The 23,274-nt window shown below is 35.3% G+C and overlaps 1 protein-coding gene across 1 annotated transcript in view; it reads right to left on the reverse strand.

Annotated features, from left to right (window-relative positions):
- Positions 1–5,423: 5,423 nt before the first annotated feature.
- Positions 5,424–23,274, reverse strand: part of LOC149782622 (ultra-long-chain fatty acid omega-hydroxylase-like) — a 46,069-nt gene continuing 28,218 nt past the window's right edge. The window contains exons 10-13 of the mRNA XM_089934103.1: positions 22,515–22,710; positions 18,668–18,744; positions 15,986–16,051; positions 5,424–8,314 (exon numbers count right to left, since the gene is read on the reverse strand). Coding sequence (XP_089790229.1) covers positions 8,203–8,314; positions 15,986–16,051; positions 18,668–18,744; positions 22,515–22,710 — 451 coding nt within the window. The 3' untranslated portion in view covers positions 5,424–8,202. The remainder of the gene's footprint in view (positions 8,315–15,985; positions 16,052–18,667; positions 18,745–22,514; positions 22,711–23,274) is intronic.

Raw genomic sequence — 23,274 nt, forward strand, 5'->3', positions numbered from 1 at the left:
CAAACTGACATATCTTCCTTGTTCTAATTAAAATATTTATATACATTTTTATGCTAAAAAATGTATGCATCTGCACAATGAAATTCTCAATTTAAGTCTTCCGGTCAAATTATCTATAATCATTTATAAAACAAAAACACATAACAGATAATATTCTACATAATACATATACATTTTGCTAAGGGTAGTGTACATGAGATATTATAACAAATATACTTAATTTTAGGTTTCACGTTGTAACACAGCTGCATAAAATACATACTAGATTACATATGAGAGAGAGAGAGAGTGAAACTAATGACGAGTATTTTAACAGTATTTAGTTGCTGCAATATGAAGCTCTTACCAGTTAATTTTATTGTTTGTTTTTATTTTTCAAGCTTTTGCATGCGTAAATGGAAAGCCTGTCATTACTGGTCAATATCGTCAATCATATTTGCTCCATCATTCCATACAAATTAGAAAGGAAATAATTTTGTGTTTAGTTTGTGCCCCTCCACACACATACACACACTTACAGTACAAAATAAATTGATAAACATACACTTGTTTGAAAATAAAATGAAAGAAATTAACCTTGCATTGTTATCATATATTCCTTCTTTTTTCATCATGCGAAAATTATTTTTACAAAATATATATCCACTAACTCTGTATACGTAGCGGATGCTGGCTTGCATATACATCCTTAGTGAAGTGTGTATCACTTATGTCAAATAACAAAATCGCAAATGAGACGAAAGTATCACCCGACTCCTTGAAGGCACCTGCCATTTATGCATGATAAGTTACTTATTGCAAACTGACCCAGATTCATTGTATCCAGGTTAACTATATGTCTGTATCTCGCAAATAATGAAAATCTATTTTAAACTACATTCAATGTGAGTGCAAATGATAATCTTTTTGCTAGCATGAGTTACAAAAGTATTATTAAAGCAAGTTATTATTGTGTATACTATTTGCCCTGCAAACATCAATTATGATTACATATGGCAAACAAATAGAAGCCCAGGTGATAAACACAACCGGCAGGGAGCAATAAACTCATTGCTTAAACTTACCAATAGGATATCAAATACATAGGTTATTTTATTACAATGCAAACCAACTCTGGAAATTTGACTTAAGTATCTTTTTAGTGTGCCAATTTTTTCTTCTGAAGTCGGCCAACAAAAGAAGTTAAGTTTGGTTCCTTTGGATTCTTTAAGTGTGTCAATTTCTTTCATCTTTTTTTAACTATAAAGTCTGCCGACACAGGGAAGCCAGGATTGATTATTTTTGCATGTATTAATGGAAATTTTCAAAATAAATTGAAACAATGGAACAGTTTTGAAAGCGACACAATCTAGTGCGTTGTGCACACATACCGATATAAGGCTGAACAGTAAATTAGTTTTCATTAGTTTCATCTAAATATTCCCTATCCATAGTTTATAGTGTTTTATTTTTTGACAACAAGAAGCATATACTTCGTCTTGTAGGGATAAATGTACGTCATTTCCGGTTGCATTCTCAATAGGTGGAAAATTGTAACTAAGGGGAAGTAACAGTGTTGTATACTTCTATTTCAAGTTATTAAATTATTATTTCTTCTTTACACTTGATAATATTTTTGTTCTTTTTGTGCAAGTATAACTATTTTTAATCATGTAATGCAAATCTGATATAAACAGGAAAATGTTGAAGTATGGCCAGTGACCTTTAACAGTGTATTATAAAATGAAATGTCAATTTGAAAGAGAAAATTTAGAGCTGGAAAGGCACAATTAAGAATGCTAACATAATATTAAAAATGCACATAAAATCACTCATATGGAATCCAATGAACAAAACTGCATCATATCTAAGACACTCAGTAATAAATATTGACAGATGTAAAGATGCAATCCAGAATATGCATCCTACATACAGAATAATATAAATCAGAAAATAAAGCATGTAATAACAATAGAAAATGCTTACAGAGAATTATTGTTTAATGCCCCACCAGAATACAATAAAATACCTTTACAGATTTCTCATTTAAACATATTTTGTCCCTATTGTATATTAACTGAAATATAGCAACAGATTTCACATTTAAACAGACTGTGTCCCTATTGTGTATTAATTGAAATATAGCAACAGATTTCACATTTAAACAGTCTGTGTCCCTATTGTATATTAGCTGAAATATAGCAACAGATTTCACATTTAAACTGATTGTGTCCCTATTGTATATTATCTGAAATATAGCAACAGATTTCTCATTTAAACAGATTGTATCCCAATTGTATATTAACTGAAATATAGCAACAGATTTCACATTTAAACAGACTGTGTCCTTATTGTATATTAACTGAAATATAGCAACAGATTTCACATTTAAACAGACTGTGTCCTTATTGTATATTAACTGAAATATAGCAACAGATTTCACATTTAAATTATTGATATTAGTTTTTAAACAGAAATCACCAAAATCACATTAAGCATTTAAAAGGTGGCATTCATTTTTCTTTGGATACTTTTATCCTCTTGATGTTTAAGTATCCAGTGCCCTCTCTCTCTCTCATTTATCTTCTTAATCTGTTTCCTTGTGTATTAAAAATGACAAGTAATCCTTTATTTATAGTTATACATTTATATTACGCATGTAATATTCTATGTATACATTTATATTATACATGTAATATTCTATTTATACATTTATATTATACATGTAATGCTTTATTTATACATTTACACTACACAAGTAATATTCTATTTATACATTTATATTACACATGTAATATTCTATTTATACATTTATATCATACATGTAATGCATTATGTATACATTTATATTACACCTGTAATATTCTATTTATACATTTATACTATACATGTAATGCTTTATGTATACATTTACATTACACAAGTAATATTCTATTTATATATTTATATTATACATGTAATGTTTTATTTATACATTTACATTACACAAGTAATATTCTATTTATATATCTATATTATACATGTAATGCTTTATTTATACATTTACATTACACATGTAATACTCTATTTATATATTTATATTACACATGTAATACTCTATTTATACATTTATATTACACATATAATATTCTATTTATACATTTACATTACACATGTAATACTCTTTTTATACATTTACATTACACATGTAATACTCTATTTATACATTTACATTACACATGTAATACTCTATTTATACATTTACATTACACATGTAATACTCTATTTATACATTTACATTACACATGTAATGCATTATGTAGACATTTATATTACACATGTAATATTCTATTTATACATTTACATTACACATGTAATACTCTATTTATATATTTATATTACACATGTAATACTCTATTTATACATTTACATTACACATGTAATACTCTATTTATACATTTACATTACACATGTAATACTCTATTTATATATTTATATTACACATGTAATACTCTATTTATATATTTATATTACACATGTAATACTCTATTTATACAGTTACATTACACATGTAATGCATTATGTATACATTTATATTTCATATGTAATACTCTATTTATACAATTATATTACACATGTAATACTCTATTTATACATTTATATTACACATGTAATACTCTATTTATATATTTACATTACACATGTAATACTCTATTTATATATTTATATTACACATGTAATACTCTATATATTTACATTACACATGTAATACTCTCTTTATATATTTATATTACACATGTAATACTCTATTTATACATTTACATTACACATGTAATACTCTATTTATACATTTATATTACACATATAATATTCTATTTATACATTTATATTTCATATGTAATACTCTATTTATACATTTATATTACACATGTAATACTTAGAGGAATAGCAAATATGTTCAAGCTCATCTACAGTTATTTGAGCTGTTATTTTAGTTGTATTTGTTTAATAGTCGGACATATATTTCTCAATCACACTCAGAGTTAACTGTATTTGTTACCCAACACTTTATTCAGAAATTTGGAACAATTCACACACAAAGAGGTACATGTAACTGTATTCATCACCCAACACATTATTATTCAGACATTTGGGACAATTGTATATCATGATGTTTAATTTGTTACCATCGAACTAATTTTAACAGATTAAGTATGGTTTGACGTCATAAATGTAGACAGGTATGTATAATTTCCTTTATGCAATATTCATCAAAGTGGATGCCCATTTTATACATTTGTATTTAAAAATTATTCTGACAATTATTATAAAGCAGATAAACATTTGCATTGATCTATGAGGGCAGTTTCAAAATAGTTCCGTTTAACATTAAAATTGTAAATTTATCTTCTTTGACATAATTTGATTAAAATAAAGATCTCTGACATAGCTGAGACTTTTTGGAAACTGACAATAGGTCATACTCTGCTGACCTTTGGAGTAACCAATTAAATTACTTGTGAAAGTCAAAAACTTCGTTCAGAATATACCATTTCTGACAATTACAGTCCCTAATATGTAATGCAAAGCTTATTTCTACAGGTTACTAAAAATTAAGACCAGGTATTCCAAACTTGGCAGAAAATGAACATTTGGTAGTGTCAGAGAGACATATCTATTTATAATAAAATGATCTCGATTTCAATCAGATTGTTATTTAAGGTTAAATTGGCTTTTTTATGAACTAGCTTTATACCAGTTATCAATTTGTATTAATATAGATCAGAACCAACATTTAATCGCATCATTTTATATGCCATATCTGACAGTTTATTTTCCCTACCATTGACGAGTTAGATGTAAAATGATGTAGCTAACTAATCACACCAGGTAGTAGAGTGCTGTTTGCTTGCAGCCAAACATGTCAGTCCTATTTACAAACAAGCTGATTTCTAAACATGTGGTTATTTCTTATTACTTTGTCTTTTTATTCTTTCATTTAGTTGGCAAAGTGTTGCTTCTTTTTTGAAAAATGTAGATATTTGTTCATCTATGTGCATTATTTTTTGTGTTTGTGGCTCTATGTATGTTTTTTTATTGGACACTACTTGAGGTCAGTACATGCAGAAACTTTGTTATATTCCCCATACCAATGTCCATTTTTGTGTCATAATATAATACGTGTACTGCTGGGTTTGCACTCCCATCTTTTCTAGTTCTGAACCTCTTTGGAATCTTGAACCTGTCAAAGCTTAGATCTTTGGCTACCTTATGCGAATGTGCATGTCAGCTCATAAATGCAAGTTCAAGCAACTACAGTAAAACCTGTTATGAGAGACCGCCCCTTCTGCCAACCAAAAGTGGTCTCTCAAGACAGGTGGTCTCTCATAAGAGTTGTGTGAAAATGGACTGATTTCAGGGTCAATAGTTAGCATTGTTGAAAAATAAATAATACCCATACTCACTGTACATGTATCATATCCTTTATTCATAAATCTTGTTAAATATTGCATGCATTCCTCTCAAAATATCTTTATATAATCAAGATATACATCTATCAAACAACGAGAATAAAATTTATATTTCAACATCACATTAATATGTACAAAAAATGAACAGTTAGATATGATGTATATATCTTATTCTATACACTTATTCACTTGTTTTTTAAGAAATCCATTATACTTCTTTCTTGACATGTTTTACTCAGCTGTTGACTGTGTATATCCATCATTACTCCCTTTGATGTTACTCTTACTGGCTATTCACATGACTTCGGCACTACAATGGTGGTTAGTGACATGTACTTTAGTCTGGTTTACTGCAGTTTACAAATGACACCATATGCTGGAGTTGTAAATTTTACAAAACTGGTACTGTAGCAAGACAAATTCTTTTTAAATACTTTATTAGAGCAATCTTTACTATTTATGCAGTCTTTGTTACAAAGGATTAAATGATGGTTAGAGGTGTTTATCTCAATATATGGTTGTTCAACTATAGTGTTATTTAATGTGCACTTTGTTTGCATACTACATTTATCCCGAGCTCTAGTGTTTACAAAGGATTAAGTTAAGGTCAGTGGTGTCAATCTGTTTTGTTTGTTTGGCAATGCGGTCGTTCATAGCAGTGTCAAAATGCATATTTTGCCAAGAAATCGCGGTCGCTGGTCATGTTCAGCAGGTGGTCGTTCATAACAGAGCATTTATATAGTAAAATCGATCCGTGCATTACGATTGTGGTTGAAAATGACAGGTGGTCGCTCATAGCAAAGGTCGCTCATGACAGGTTTTACTGTATTGAAAAAAACACAAAAAGGAAAGAAATAAGCACATGGCTGCTACATTTTTGGTTAAATTTGGTGTCATTTATCTTCTTTCCTAAACCATTTATTTAGGATTACTTTCTCTGCATAAAATGTTTTAGTAATGTATACACCAGAGCTGTCGCAATGATCATGCACAACCTCAACTTGAAATTAATAACCTTGGAAGTGGTTCATAGCCCTACCCTTAAATTATGTACACCTACATAGTATTATAAGGGGAGTAATACATGCAGTGAGTGTGGATTGCTGGGTTTGTTGGCCCCTTCCCCCCAACCTGCTCTCTTTGACTCAACTTGGAAACCGTTGAGATTAGCACCCAAAACAGATGTGGTGGTTCAGAGATTAATGCATAGGGCACATGACCTAAAAGATGCAAGTTCAATTCCCATCACCTGATCAAACTGGATTGACTACCAAATTTCTTAGGATTTTGTGTACAAGGATATTACACATGTACCAGTGAAATAACTACATTGGTACAGGCTTACATGCATGTGCAATGTACTTGATCCAAACACACACACCAGTGGAGACAGATAAATGAAACTGGATTTTTCTACAATGCTTTAACAATTTTCCAGTCATAATGCTGTCTGCAGTGTGGCACTGAGGCATCATGCCATAGACAAATAGCTTCATGTCCCACCCAGTCAAATTATCCTGACACCAGGCCGACCAGTCCTAACACCAACCTCTTAATACTAGGAGCCTAAACAGGCAGCTGCTAGAAAACATTTTTATGTCTTTGGTATGACTTGGTCAGAGTTGGAACCTGCAACCTCCCACATCCATGTAGGATGCTTTAACAGCTTAGGCCACCAGAGCAGTCAATGCTAGTCCAATGGTGGTTTGAGCGTCCACTTCAGATGCAGGAGGTTGTGGGTTTGAACCCAGGCTGAGTCATACCAAATACATATAAAAATGGTACTAACAGATGCCTTGCTGGATGCTGAGCATTAAGAGGTTAGTGTTAGGACTGGTCGGCCTGGTGCCAGGATAATGTGACTGGGTGGGACATCATGCTACATGTCTGTGGCATGATGCCCCAGTGCTTGACATCAATTTAAACTGCCAGATTGCAGATATCATAGCAATATGACTGAAAAATTTTTAAAGCTTCATTAAAAATGCAAATTACAAGCACACAAACACACAAACAATTGGATCAAAGAAATATGCATGTTTCATCATAAGGAAACAGAATTTTCAAATATGACCAAAGAAATATGCATGTTGTAGTTGTACCATAAGCAAGCTGTATTATTTAATGTGACCAAGCAAACAGTATTATTTAATGTGACCAAGGAAACTGTATTATTTAATGTGACCAAGCAAATGGTATTATTTAATGTGACCAAGCAAATGGTATTATTTAATGTGACCAAGCAAATGGTATTATTTAATGTGACCAAAGAAATGGTATTTTTTAATATGACCAAAGAAATGGTATTATTTAATATGACCAAAGAAATATGCATATTGTATCATAAGCAAACTGTATTATTTAATGTGACCAAGCAAACTGCATTCTTTAATATGACCAATCTGTATTTTCTTTAATGTGACCAAGCAAACAGTATTATTTAATGTGACCATGCAAACTGAAATTCTGTTATGAGCTTCAAATATGCAACTGAATGGTAAGATACAAATCAGTTAACTTTGTTGTCTTTTATTACATTAAAACAGTAATCAATGTTGTATATGAATATACTACTGACAGAAAGCAAAACATGTAGCAAATAATCACCTCATGAACTCAGATATTTCTTTCATAGGTACACTCCTAATGCTCTGTAATAATTTATATTCAGCAGGTACATATTTAGTCATGTAATTAACATAAACCATATTTCTGCAAAACTAAATATGCCTTGAATCAAAAAGGGACACAATGGCAAGCAGGTCTGCATGGATCACGACTGCTTGGTGCGCTCCTCCAGAAAAACTTTAATCCCTGTTTTTGCTTTCATTATCAAATCTGGAAAACGCTCCACTTTATGACTCAGGTCGACTTTTATTTTGAACCTAAAATAATGAGCAAAAGTTAAAGCAGCTTGTGTAAAACTTTTCATGGGTTATGGGTATTGATACAGATACTAGTATTGCATGGGTTACGGGATATGATACAGATACTAGTACTAAATGGCTTATGGGTAATGATCACATACCAATATTGTATGGGTTATGGTGTATGATACAGATACTAGTACTCTATAGGTTATGAGTTATGATACAGATACTAACACTGTATATTTTATGATACAGATACTAGTACTGTATGGGTTATGATATAGATACTAGTACTGTATGGGTAATGATATAGATACTAGTACTGTATCAGTTATGATATAGATACTAGTACTGTATGGGTTATGGGTTATGATGTAGATATAATATATGTGTTATGGGTTATGATACAGATACTAGCACTGCATGGCTTATAATACAGATACTAGTACTGCATGGGTTATGGGTCACAATACAGATACTAGTACTGTATGGATTATGATAAAAATACTAGTACTGCATAGGATATGATAAAGATACTAATACTGTATCGGTTATGATATAGATACTAGTACTGTATGGGTTATGGGTCACAATACAGATACTAGTACTGTATGGATTATGATAAAAATACTAGTACTGTATGGGTTATGATACAAATACTAGTACTGCATGGGTTATGATACAAATACTAGTACTGTATGGGTTATGATACAAATACTAGTACTGTATGGGTTATGATATACAGCTACTAGTAGTGTATGGGTTATGGATTATGATACAGATACTAGTACTGTATGGATTATGATAAAAAATACTAGTACTGTATGGGTTATGGGTCATGATACAGATACTAGTAGTGTATGGGCTATGATAGATATTCTAGTATGGGTTATGATACAGATACTAGTAGTTTATGGGTTATGGGTTTTGATACAAATGCTAGTACTGCATGGGTTATGGGTTATCACACACATATTAGTACAGTATGGGTTATCATACAGATACTAGTACTGTATGTGTTATGGATTATGATAGAGAAATAGTACTGTATGGGTTATGATACATATGCTAGTATTGTATGGGTGATAGGTCATGATACAGATGCTAGTACTGCATGGGTTATGGATTATAATATAGATACTAGTACTGTATGGGTTATGCATTATGACAGATTCTAGTACTGTATGGATTGAGTTATGATACAGATACTAGTACTGTGTGTGTTATGATACAGATACTAGTAATGTATTGGTTATGATACAGATACTAGTACTGTATGTGTTATGGATCAGATACTAGTATTGTATGGATTATGATAGATATTCTAGTATGGATTATGATACAGATACTAGTACTGTATGTATTATGACAGATATTCTAGTATGGGTTATGCATTTTGATACAGATACTAGACTGTGCTGTATGGGTTATGAGATATGATACAGATACTAATACTTCATGAGTTATGCATTATGACAGATTCTAGTACTGTATGGATTGAGTTATGATACAGATACTAGCATTGTATGAGATATGATACAGATACTAGTACTGTATGGGATATGCATTATGACACAGATTCTAGTACTGTATGGGTTTTGATACAGATACTAGTACTGCATGGGTTATGATACAGATACTAGTACTGTATGGGTTATGATACAGATACTAGCACTGTATTGGTTCTGATAGAGAAACTAGTACTGTATGAGTTATGATACAGATACTAGTACTGTATGAGTTACAAGTTATGATAAAGATATTAGTACTGCATGCGTTATGAATAGTAACAAAGTTTATTGATTTCTGCAAACAGACTAAGGCTATAAAATAAATAAATATGAATCTGCTTTAATGAATCATAACAAATTATAAACTCTCAATTAATAATAATAATGTTTAGAATCTAATCATGCAGAAATAAAAACTGTGCTTTAAAAATACTTGATATGCCCACAAGATGACCTATTAATAAAATCTAAGGACGTAATTTGACCCTAAGTGCTCATGGGCATGACCCTTAGTCCCTATGGCCCCATGGGCATGACTCTTAGTTCCCATGGCCATGACCCTTAGTCCTGATGGCACATGGGAAGGATCCTTAGTCTCTATGGCTGTGCGCATGATCTTGAGTCCTACAGGACCATGGTCATGACCCTCAGTCCCCATGGGCATTACCTTTATTCCCCATGGGCAGGACCATAGGGAATGAATGCTACAGGTATAAGGGAAGAATATGATGTCTTTATATATGTGTAAATCAGATGCAAAAAAGAACAACTGTAAGCAGCAAATTATCATATTTTTTCCACCTCTCCCATTCAAAGAGAGAGACCAAGAGCAAAATTGGTACAAGGTGATATGAAAAAATATGTAATCATATTTTTTTTAAATGAATAGGATACACAATTGTTGTCCTACTTCTTGACTATATTGCTCAACCTAGGACATAAGCATGAGGCAAAGGTGATTTTTGGAAAGAGGGTTTGGTTTGCTTTCTGGATTTAATGCCATTTTCTGCACTTGTTAGGTTATACATGACAATCAGTATATCTTGTGGAGGAAAAACCTGAAAAGATCCTGGAAACAACAAAACGACCCATGGGAAGCTACTCGCAAGCTTTCTCAAATATCGACTTTGGCTGAGCCAAGACTCAAACCCACATGGACTGAGGTGAGATGTGAGTGATCTGTAAACGCGTGTGCCTTAGACCACTCAGCCATCCCTGGCCTTAGACCACTCAGCCATCCCTGGCATTAGACCACTCAACTATCCCTGGCCTTAGACCACTCAGCCATCCCTGGCATTAGACCACTCAACCATCCCTGGCCTTAGACCACTCAGCCATCCATGGCCATAGACCATTCAACCATCCATGCCCATAGGCCACTCAGCCATCCATGACCATAGACCACTCAGCCATGCACAACCTTAGACTACTCAGCCATCCGTGGCCTTAGACCACTCAGCCATCCATGACCTTAGACTACTCAGCCATCCATGGCCATAGACCATTCAACCATCCATGCCCATAGACCACTCAGCCATCCATGACCATAGACCACTCAGCCATGCACAACCTTAGACTACTCAGCCATCCATGGCCTTAGACCACTCAGCCATCCATGGCCTTAGACCACTCAGCCATCCATGACCTTAGACTACTCAGCCATCCATGGCCAAAGACCACTTAGCCATCCATGACCTTAGACTATTCAGCCATCCATGGCCATAGACCACTCAGACATCCCTGGCCTTAGACCACTCAGCCATCCATGACCTTAGACTACTCAGCCATCCATGGCCAAAGACCACTTAGCCATCCATGACCTTAGACTATTCAGCCATCCATGGCCATAGACCACTCAGACATCCCTGGCCTTAGACCACTCAGCCATCCATGGCCATAGACCATTCAGCCGTCCGTGGCCTTAGACTACTCAGCCATCCATGGCCACAGACCATTCAGCTATCGATGGCCATTGACCACTCAACCATCCATGACCCTATGGAAAGAGGGAAGGATGGGATCATATAATATCCAAACTATGATAAGCATAAGTGAATTATGTGAAATCTTATTTACTTTAAAAAATAAGAAGAAAAAAAACAAGAAATGGGTGGTCTACTTTTTGACCCCAAGGCCACATCTAGGAATGTAACCCAAGAGACAACACAGTTTTGGGACAAAAGGTGACACAGGATCATACAGGTAATATTCCAGGTTTGTAATGAATTGTACATAAAGGTTAATTAAGGCATGAGAAATATAATCAAAATTTTAACCAAAAGGCATCCAATATACTGATCTTATAATTAATAATAATAATAATAATAATAATAATAATAATAATAATGAGGACTTTGTATAGCACCTAATCTTTAGAAGCTCTAAGCGCTTTACAACATTAGACAACATCTATAACATAAAAAACATGTATAATGATACGATTACAAAAAACAAACACCATGAAATTATAAAACATAAAAAAAAATTTTTTTACAAATCCCACCCAGCAACTTGCCTTAGGGGTTGGAGTGGTATATTCCATGAGGCAAAGTGTATGATTCCAAACATGAAGTGAATTGGACACAAGTAAAAGAAAAACATTTAAACAAAACAGTTGTCCCTTTAATAATTATTGACCTCATAGACCCATCCAGGGTCAAAATCTAGAGGAATTAGTGGTACTGACAAACCCCATCCAGGGCCAAAAATCAATAGGAATGATTGCTACTGAGAGACTTCATCCAGGGACAGAATCAAAAGGCTTTAGTTCAATAAAATTGGGAATCTTTTATTTGCCAATCAATTGTTGGTGCTTGCATAACACACAGTAGTGTAGAACATGGTTTCTTTGAATTATGATTGAGGGCCAGTCTTTTTCACATAATAGTTGCATCAATAAGCGGGATTAACTTCTAATTAGTTGCACTGGCTTTCTTGCTTGTTTTTTTAAGACTAACCTTTAGCTATTGTGTAGTTTGGCCAAAGCTGACCAGAATATGAAAACAGGGCATGTCCTGGAGGACAGTAAGGGGAATCACAGGGAAAAACAGTGCATCCTTTGCAAATTTCACACATATTGGACCCGGAAGATTGGTCAATATTTAGTGAAACCAAGATTTTAAAAATGCCACAAAAAAAACCAATCTCCATATTTTTTGTATTCAGTCTCCCTACTTGGATTTTGAAAAGTTTACAGGTATGCCTTACATCCCTTTTACAAAATTATGGTAATTGAGCTAATATTATGGAATGAAAGGCAATTACACATCATTGTACTGGTATAGTTGCTGGTCAAAATTCCCTCTTAACACACGCCAGTTTCAAGGTTTTAATGATTAAGTGGTCTGTATTGCTGTTGGAAAATGAAAGACAACTCAGGCCAACTATCAACAAAGGAGACTCCGAAACATCAAGCTTTCCATTATGTGGATAGTTATGAATTTGTTTAGCCATAACACAATACTAAAGTTGATTGATGATGATCTTAGATGATTATGAGAATATTTTAGCCTTTATTATTACCACTCTTTGTGAACATGTAAGTTATACTGGTTATGTGCCTTGTAAATTGAACGTGCATACCTTTCCATAAATATTACCTCAGTTTGTAGCATACCTTTCCATAAATATTACCTCAGTTTGTAGGATCACTTGTATCTTTAAAAATGAGTAATCTGTGAGCACATGATTCAACATAAATGAAACAGCTGTTAAGGACTAGCTGAAATGTTATGTGGAAGAATGCAATTTGGTTGAAACAATGAATAAAGCCAAATCTGCATCTAATATGTTTGGGAATAAATAAGGATTTAAGTGATGCTATGCATGCTTTACACTGTGTAAGTTACTGTACATTATAGTTCAGCCTGGTCTCCTGGGTAAACTCAACAGGCCCGCGAATAATGAAGTCTGTATTTTTTTACCTTTATTTAATTTCGCATGGAGAAATCAGAAAATATGCACATGCAAAATAATCACAAAATCAATCATGGTACAGTGTGACCCCACTAAAACACAGTAGATGGGAGCCATTGAAACCGACTGTGTAATAGACCGAACCGTGTTATAAGCAACCAGGTCAGTTAGCTGAAGAAAATGATGCATGTACCCCAACAAATTTGCTGGGTGGGGGGGATAGGTAATATGTGCTTCATTGGCACAGTTACCATCTTAAATCGATGCACATTAAATGTGAAATACACCTGTAGTGAAAACAGATAAGGTATATATATTTTTATTCAGAGAACCAAGGACTGCTACATATATGTGTATACTGTTTTTATATACATGTCTTATGTATAGCATGAATAGAGTATCAACACCATATACTCACCCGCAAATCTCATCACATGCATTGAATCCACAATACAAGTAATTCCATCGAAAAAATCCACACAGATTTAAAATATTTCAATAATTTTGTCACAGGTCATATAGGTTTGAATTCAGTGGATAAACATAGCACAATCACATAACAAATGATGAAGAACATTTACTTTTCAGTACATACCAAGTAGGTAAAAGTTAGTTTGCGTTTTAAGCCAATGTTTGTAGCATTCATAAGCACAAACTTTTCCCTGCAAAAAGGAAACTTTCATGGCACAGTAAACATGCTCCAGACACAGGTGTTCTGGTCTGATGACAAGGATTAGTACATAATATGTGGGTATTCTGAAAGATTTAATTCTGAGTGGAAATAAGAGGAATTTTACTTACTATCCACACACAAATGTCAGACTATGTAAATATGTTAATTACTAGCAAGCGGCCGAAACTCTGATGAAAGATAGATTACAAGATAATGCCTCGTCAGGATGATCTCTGCTACCAGAAATGTCAACAACAAAAGCGGATATCTCACAACATAACTACTCATGCTCAATGTCAACATAAGCGGATTATGATATAACAACGCACTGATAAGATGACTTGTCAATATGGACAAAGAAATTGTTTATGTAACAACAGATAAATTTCAGTGCATTTTGTATCAGGTTTGCGACTTCCTTTCATGGGGCCTCTGAATTTCTCCACTCCAAACCAATGGTTATATATAAAAGTTTAAACAGACAACAATGTTGCCAATAACAAAAATCACCAATGTTATATGTTTGCTGCCAATTAGGAAAATAAAATCACAGTTTGCGATGTTGGCTAAGCCCTACGCGATCCTAGAATAAACATTTTACACTTTATTTTTCATACTTTAAAGAAGAAAAAACTTCTTTTTGTGTACTAGAAAAATACATATGAAATTTCAGAAGCCACTCCATGATCGTCTTGTATTATTCATGCGCGATCTCTTCCCCCAAATGACAATAAATGTTTAACATTTTCTGCATACTTTTGAGATTATTGTTTTTTCGTGTGCGAGAAAAATGCATGTATATAAAATTCTGGGAGCCACACCACGACCGTGTTATATCCGAATTCGCATTATAATGGAGCACGCTATAGTGGGGTCACACCATAATTTGTAACAGTTAAATAAGTGTCGGGACACTGAAAATGATTTTTTACATGCATATATCTTAGGACATGGAACAAATTTTTTTCATGTCCCAAGATTTACAGCCATTACAGTAGTCAACAAAAAGACTTAAAAACTGTTAAGTTTAGACAATGGCCGCAGATAAGCCAACCCCCTCTTCTTCCAGGGCTTTATATTTTCCTAAATTATTTGGCTTATATGCAATTATATACGATACTTTGAGAAAATGAATCAGATGGCATAATATTCCAAATATAAAGGAAAGTCATAAAAGGGTTGTGGAAACATAAGTAATGAAACAACAACTTCAACCAAAATGAGTACCATCATAGTTCTGGTCCTCTGGTCCCACCCAGGGGCAGTCCCAAGGGAGAGGAGTAGTGCTCAAAAAGGAGGAATATATAATGGCATTATATGCCAAAAATGCCATGAATCAGGTGAAGGATTACGACAATATAAATGAAAATAAGCAAATTTAAATTTGTTTCCAATACATGTATTATATCGATGCTGTGGCCCCATCCCAAAGGCTGGAGTGATACTGAGAGAAGGAGAGTATATGTTAAAATAAGTAACAAATGGACAACCAAAATCCTAAATGCTCCCTTTCTCAAACATTTTGGCAGACGGTATGATGTTTTAAATCTAAAGTTTCATTTGTAGTTGAAAAATGTATCTCCATACCTCTGCACGATGCGAGCAAGAACCACCCTCTGTTCGTTCAAAGCAAAGTTCTTCCCTATGCAGTTTCTGAAATAATATTGGGGGAAAAATGAACACTAAAATATTGCTTTTTAATGCTTGATTTCTCCATCATATTTCTATTATATACAGTAGTCCCCCTCTTATAAGGCCACCCCTAATGCAACAGGGAAGTGGCCTTATAATGAGGGTGGCCTTTCTAGAGGGGAATGACAAATGCGAATAGTAAATACTTACGAAGTCACAAGTATATTTAATTCTAAAACATTTAATATTTTCATTAAAAAATCACATGCATGTTGTGAAATAAATGTAAAACAAACTGTTTCATCATTTTCAAAAGAATGTTATGAATAACCATAGATATAGTTTTAAAACTATAAGTATGTTACAGATCACATCATCTGTCACTTTGTTGGCAACAGTCTAAAAAACAAACCAGTCTCATCACAATTAAAAATATCCTTGCAGTCATATCCCCTGCACATATCGTTTAGTCTTTTGTTCCAATCTTCAATGACTTTATTATTAACATCAGCTGATTCTCCACTAAGGACAGAACACTTAACATTGTGTTGCACTTGAAATCTGGTCAACCATCCGTTACTTGCGGTAAAGTCATCATATCCCAATTCAACTGACAAAATTGTTGCTTTTTCTTGTCATTCAAATCAGGATACAAACATCTCCTGGCTCAAACAATCTTCCTTTCGCCATCCATTTCACCTTCCCACTTCTGCAGAATTGTTTCCTTATCTTTCACGATATTGTTTATCTGAGTGTTTCCGACATTAGTTTTCTGCAAGTATCCTCGACCCCCCCCCCCCTCGGTCAGTTGAATTACTTTCACTTTCTCTTCTAAACTGAGAATTTTTCTTTTCCTTGATGACATGTTGATCTGATCTTGTCACGTGACTCGTTAGTCGCAGTCTGGTACCCTATTGTTTTTATACATTTCTTTACACTAAGTGATTCGATAGGCTACGATATGTAGCATTAACACCACGCAGATTTGACCTCACGGCTGTTAGGATTTGTAATTTTGAGTTATTGTCAGTAGCCATTAATTATCAAAGTGAACAAGCTCAACATCTTACTAAGGGAAGCCATAAAGGCTATCAAACCATTTTACTGCTGACTTGTGTATGTACATCAATGCTGCCACTTCTCAGCTGTTACTACTGTTCAATAATTGTAATCTTAACAATTATAATAGTGACTAAACTGGACATCTTATGATAACACAGCAGTATGTCTAATTGGATTACATGTACTTACCCTTTTGTATGGATTAAAATTTGAGTCTTTCTTGGCTTTATGGAATAAATGTGGCTTCTCATGAGGCGTAAATGATATTATATTAACCTTAGTGGTACATGTACATTAATCAACACTTCTTTCAGTAACGAAAACCTGACATTGGGAAACAGAAATCGGATTACTCAACACACGTTATGAATAAAATACTGGTTCTGGATACATATTAAAATAAAATGCGGCTGCTTGTGAGGGGTAAATTTTATATTATTGCACTATATTATTGCACTAATATGCTGGTCACGTTAGCCAGGTGGCCTTTCGTGAGGGGTACTTTTGAACACAAACTCGTCGGTGCCAACAGATTCTGGCCGTAAGAAGCGGGTGGCCATTCAAGAGGGGGACTACTGTATGAGTATTTAAAATACCTCACCTTATCCCTGTTCATTTCTTACTGTTTTAGTTTGCTTGCTTGTTTGGTAATTGTGGATGGACGCAGTTCATGTGTGACATTATAGCAACGTTTTTGTTTTCGTTTATTTTAAGTTTTTATTTTTCCCACTTTTTATATATAATTGAATGTTAATTATGCAGTCATAAGGCATCCTGACCAGATTCCAGGGTCGATAGCATATGGGAAACTGGTACCTTACCCATTACTGCCTCCTCAACTCAAACAGATTCATCTCAAGCGTATTAACTGCCACCCTGTGAGAACAAAGTTTGTTTCTTATTTTCTTATTTTTGTTAATACAGGAAACTTTATGACAATCCCCAGTCAGATAAAGTTGGGACTTTTGAGGGTACATGGCCAATGACAAATTTTGACTCGAAATTTTATCTTTCATTTTACAAACTTTTACATACTTTTAGCATCGGTGTATTTAACCTTGCAGTATTTCATGTTAACATTTATATGGAAAGATCTGTCTTCCTAAAATCGTTTGCAATTCTTTAAATTTACATTTCTTAACTTTCCTTTAAATTGGCACCATACAGAAAGTATTGATCAGACATGGCGTTAAACCTTAATGCATACCTACCCATTTACTTTCATCGGCACTAGAGACAGGTGTTAATCCATAATACACATGGAATGTTAAACCCTAATACATGTAGACTTGGCGTTAAACCTAGTGTAGCAGCTAACAAGAAAATATGTCATCAAACATCATCTGTGTAAAGATTTATAATGTATCCCACTTTCAGTCTAATCTAGATGTCAAGCCTTGTTCTTTGAATAAACAAATCCATGCAGACTTTACAAATCTTTCACTATAACCCCATACCATGTCTTTTTGTTTCAGATAATGATAAATTACATGTTTTTGTTTTGGAATAGAGAAAATCATTGGCATAAACACACACAAATAACACATGTATGTATACAAATACAGACAAATGTACCTTGATCCCATGGAGAATGGAATGTAGCTGTATATATCTTCGATATTTGCTTCTTCGAACCTTTCAGGTTTATACTCCTGTAAATACATGTAAAAGGTATTTATATCAATATTACATAATTAAAACTCAACCTCTCTTGCATGCTTGGCTGCTTTATTATATATGTTTTTAAGTTTATATAGCTGGAGTTGAAATATATTCAGTTTTTATTTCTGACAATTTCAATGCAATCAAGTGCAATATTATTTATTGTACTTGTTTTAGTTTCTTTTGGGGTTTTGGGTTTTTTTCTCAGTGAAATGCCATGTCAAAAAGGACATTAAAGTAGAACAACTGACCAATGACACTATCTATAATGTTAATGCAGATGGAACACAAAAATGTTGTTGACTGAAATGGTGATTATTTTATTAAACCATTTAAGTAGCATATTATGGAGAAAATAAAATCTATGTTTGTGACAAAGCACTTTCCCAGCAAAATGAACTAAAGAAAAGTACACCATATTTCATCATTATCATCATCATCATCATCAGTCCCATATTCTGGTAGACTGTTGGGGCAACACAACCAGCTTCCTCCATTCCTCTTGATTTTCTGTCTTTCTCAGTGAGTCGCTCAATGTCAAGCCTGTCCACTCTCGAACGTTATCTTCCCACCTCTTTCTCTGCCTGCCTCTCTTTCTTCTTCATTGTACAGTACCTTGCATGATTGTCTTGGCAAGTCCTGATGATCATGAGACATGCCAATACCACTGCAGTTTGTTTTTCACTGTGATCAGGAGGTCTTCATGAGGCCCAATGGCTTGCCTGATCCTTTGCCGTATTTCTTCATTGGTGACATGGTCTTTGTATATGATGCAGAGGATCTTTTGAAAACATATCTCTGTCGCCTGTATCCTTTTCTCTAAGTCAGCTGTTATGGTCCATGATTCACAGGCGTAGAGAAATATAGAGATCACCAGTGAGTGCATCAGTCTGACTTTTGAAATGAGTGTGATGTTCTTGTTATTCCAGATGGACTTCTGTTTTGTCAGTGCTGCTGTTGTCTGTGCAATCCTGGAGAGTACTTCAGGCTTTGATCCTTCATCTGATACAATTGCCCCCAAACAGTTGACGCTGTGGACTATTTCTAACTTCATACCTTGGACCCTGATGTCAGTGTTGATACCCTTTGTGTTGTTGGTCATGACTTTGGTCTTCTCTGCACGGTCTTCTTTGCACTGATTTTCATGCCGTAGGCTGCAGAGGTTTTGTCGAGGCTCTCTCTACTAAGCTAGTAATTTTTGCTCATTTCCTGCTAGTCCATCAATGTCGTTGGCAAAATGTAACAATCTGCCTCCCATGCTGACCAGCCCTTCATGCTTTTCAAGTACATCAGCCATGATTCTCTCCAGAAAATATAGTGTGGGAGAGAGAAAACAGCCTTGTCTGACTCTGTCGTTCTGAACCAGTCCCCTATGCTGCCAGTGAAGTATACTGCACTGGTGGCCTTGGCATAGAGGTACTCTATTACTGTGATGAGGTTGGCATTGATGTCATACAGTCTCATGGTTGCACACCAGGCTGCATGCCCTACCCTGTCAAATGCCTTCTTGAAATCCAAGAAGACATGGTACAAATCTTGCTGGTGATGGAGGTACTTCTCACACAATATCCTGAGGTTGCGCCCTGCTCTGAAACCTGCCAGCTCCTCTGCAATAATCTTTTTAACCAGTCGCTTTAGTCTGTTCAGCACTATCCTCGACAAGACTTTGCTTGGAAGTCTTATAAGACTGATTGTACAGTGGTTTTGACACTGTTGCAAGTTGCCTTTCTTGGAGAGGGTGATGATCAGTGATTGGGTCCACGGCAATGGCCATACTCCTGTTTTCCAGATCTCGTTGCAGATGTTTGTGAGGGTGCTAATCATTGCTTCTCCCCCAGCTTGGATCAGTTCTGCTGGGATGTTGTCCACTCCTGCTGACTTCCTCTTTTTCAGCAATCTCACTGCGGCTTCTACTTCTTCATGTAGGATAGGGTGATTGTCATTGTTAGTTGCTGGAGGGATATTCAGTACCTCTGGATCTATTGTGGCTCAGTGGTTATAAAGTTCTGAGCAGTACTCTGTCCATCTTTTCAGAATATATTTTTCTTCTATGAGGCAGTTTCCAGCTTTGTCCTGTAAGGAGGTAGCCCGTTGTGGTTTTGTGCTTGTTAGAACTTGGACCAGTTGGTATGCTTTCCTGCTGTCATTCCTTTTCAAGTTTCCCTCAATGTCTTTGGACTGTTCTTCTATCCAGTTCTCTTTTGCTTTTTTCATGCTTTTCTTGACTTCCCAGTTGACCGCCTTGTACTGTTCTGCCCCTTCTGTATCATTCTTTTTCTTTTTCAGTTCCCTCCTCTTGTCACACAGATTTAGGACCTCAGCCGTGACCCAGGGCTTCTTGACTGGCCAATGTCTACCAAGGATCTCGCTGACTGTTTCGGTCATTGCTGTATTGAAGGTGATGATCAACATGTCCATGTCTGTATTGTCAGCATCAAGGATGGTGAGTGGTGCAAATTTCCCACCAATCATTGCCTGGAAGGCTTCTGCTACTTCGGGATCCTTCAGTTTCTCAGATCAAACTTTATTCTTGTGTGGCTCTCTTTCTTGACCTTCTTTAGATGTAGCCTGAAGGTCATCATCACCAGATCAAGGTCACTTCCTATGTACATTCAAGGAAAGCTTTGAGTCTTGGCGATGTTTAGACTTGACTGTATGTGCCTCTTCACCATGATGTAGTCGATATGACTGTGATGGTCTCTGCTTGGGCTGTGCCATGTCCATCTTCTGGATACTTTGTGTTGGCAGAAGGTGTTTGCCAGCATAAGGTCGTTGTAACTAGCAAATTCCAGGATCCTCAGTCCTCTCTCATTCATCTGTGCATTGCAGCAGCACCCACATGTTCCTTTCCAGTTCATGCAAGCATCCTTGCCTATCTTGGCAATTGATTAGCCTTGCACAACCAGAATATCTTTCTCTGGTGTTTGTCCACAACTTCTTGTAGATGGTCATAGAAGTCTTCCACATCTGTGTTACCATAGTCTGATGTTGGGGCATATGACTGTATTATGGTGATGTTGAACAGAGTTGCCCTGAGGTGGATGATAACCAGCCTGCTGGAGACTGGCCAACATCCCATGACATTACTCACGCTGTTCTTGTGTACAAGGAGCCCAACTCCCTGCTCATGTTTGTCTTCTCTACCAATGAAGTACAGTTTGTGTCCTTCCAAGGTAGTTGTTTCTCCAATGTTCTTCCATCGTATCTCACAGAGTCCTAGGATGTTCAAACAGAATCTATTCATTTCATATGTAAGTTCCTCAAACTTTCCTGTTGCTCTCAGTGTTCTCATATTTCCAGGTGCCAGTGGTGATGTTCCTGACATGAATCTTGCTGCTCTGAGCACCAGTCATATACTTTCTACCTCCACCCTGGTGCATGACGGAAGGCGCAGCCCTTGTTGAACTCGGCGACGACTGAGCCGGTATGGGATGAGTAATGGTTGTCATTTTTTGTGGGGTGTGTCTAGGACAGTCCAACCCTCTCCAGGCCTGACCACAGCCGATTTTCTCCAACTTAGTGGCTTGCCTTGGTCACCACATTTACCCCTCCCCAAAACAAAATATATACCTCCAACACCCTCTTCCTCTTCCTTTTTGTCCTCTTCTGTCCAAAATCATACCCTCCTCACCAAAAAGTTCTCGCCCGTGCAAGTACCATGTGATGGCTTAATACCTTAACATGGGGTTCTGTGGGTAGCTCAATCCCTATCAATAAAAGCTGGGAATCTAACACTTCCCTTTCCCCATCTCCCCCTTACCATAGGGTCTTGCCATATATCTGAACGATGGTTGACGGTGTCCATATTGATATCAATACGAGACCCAGCTGGGAGCTCGATCCCCTCCACCACAGTGGGAACATCTAACTGCCGTGAAATAGCAGGTACCGTGCTGAACATCCGCATGTTTTCCTTGATCACCATGTTCAGGTACTGTAGTTGTGGCAAGTCTTCCCTGGTAAAAAAGAATACACAGTGGTATTTTGCAATAGGCATGATTAATGACCTTTTGCATTTACCATTAAATTTTTTCCCATATATCTCTCTTGATATATACCATATTTCGTGTTATTTTTCGTACACGAAAAAATAATTATTAATTTCAGTGTAAGAAAATTATATGTAAAATAAATGATTACCATTTGGTGGTACTGACCGTGTATGAAAACCAAAGGGATCTTACCTAAACAAGTTCTACGGAACAAACGCTACTCAACAACCTAACGGTACAAACGTACGAAGTAAATGTATATTTTCTGTCTCATTATGATCTCAACTCAAGAATCTAATTACAATAAAAATAAAAGTACTCCAAAATTTTTGCTTTTATGATAGAGAGAGAGAGAAAGGATTATGTCTCGGTGTGCAAGCTCGTCTGCATTTAGAATATATGCAGCTGTTATGTTATGTAATGTTGGCAAAATGATTAAAATAGTTTTAACATGTATTAGTTACGGGTATTATGTATTGGTAAATTGTACGCAATGATATGAGACCACATTGTCAAAAAATTAAGTGC

The sequence above is a fragment of the Sinohyriopsis cumingii genome, chromosome 15 (genome assembly GCF_028554795.1).
Source record: "Sinohyriopsis cumingii isolate HCF-2022 chromosome 15, ASM2855479v2, whole genome shotgun sequence".
In the NCBI taxonomy this organism is placed as follows: Eukaryota; Metazoa; Mollusca; class Bivalvia; order Unionida; family Unionidae; genus Sinohyriopsis; species Sinohyriopsis cumingii.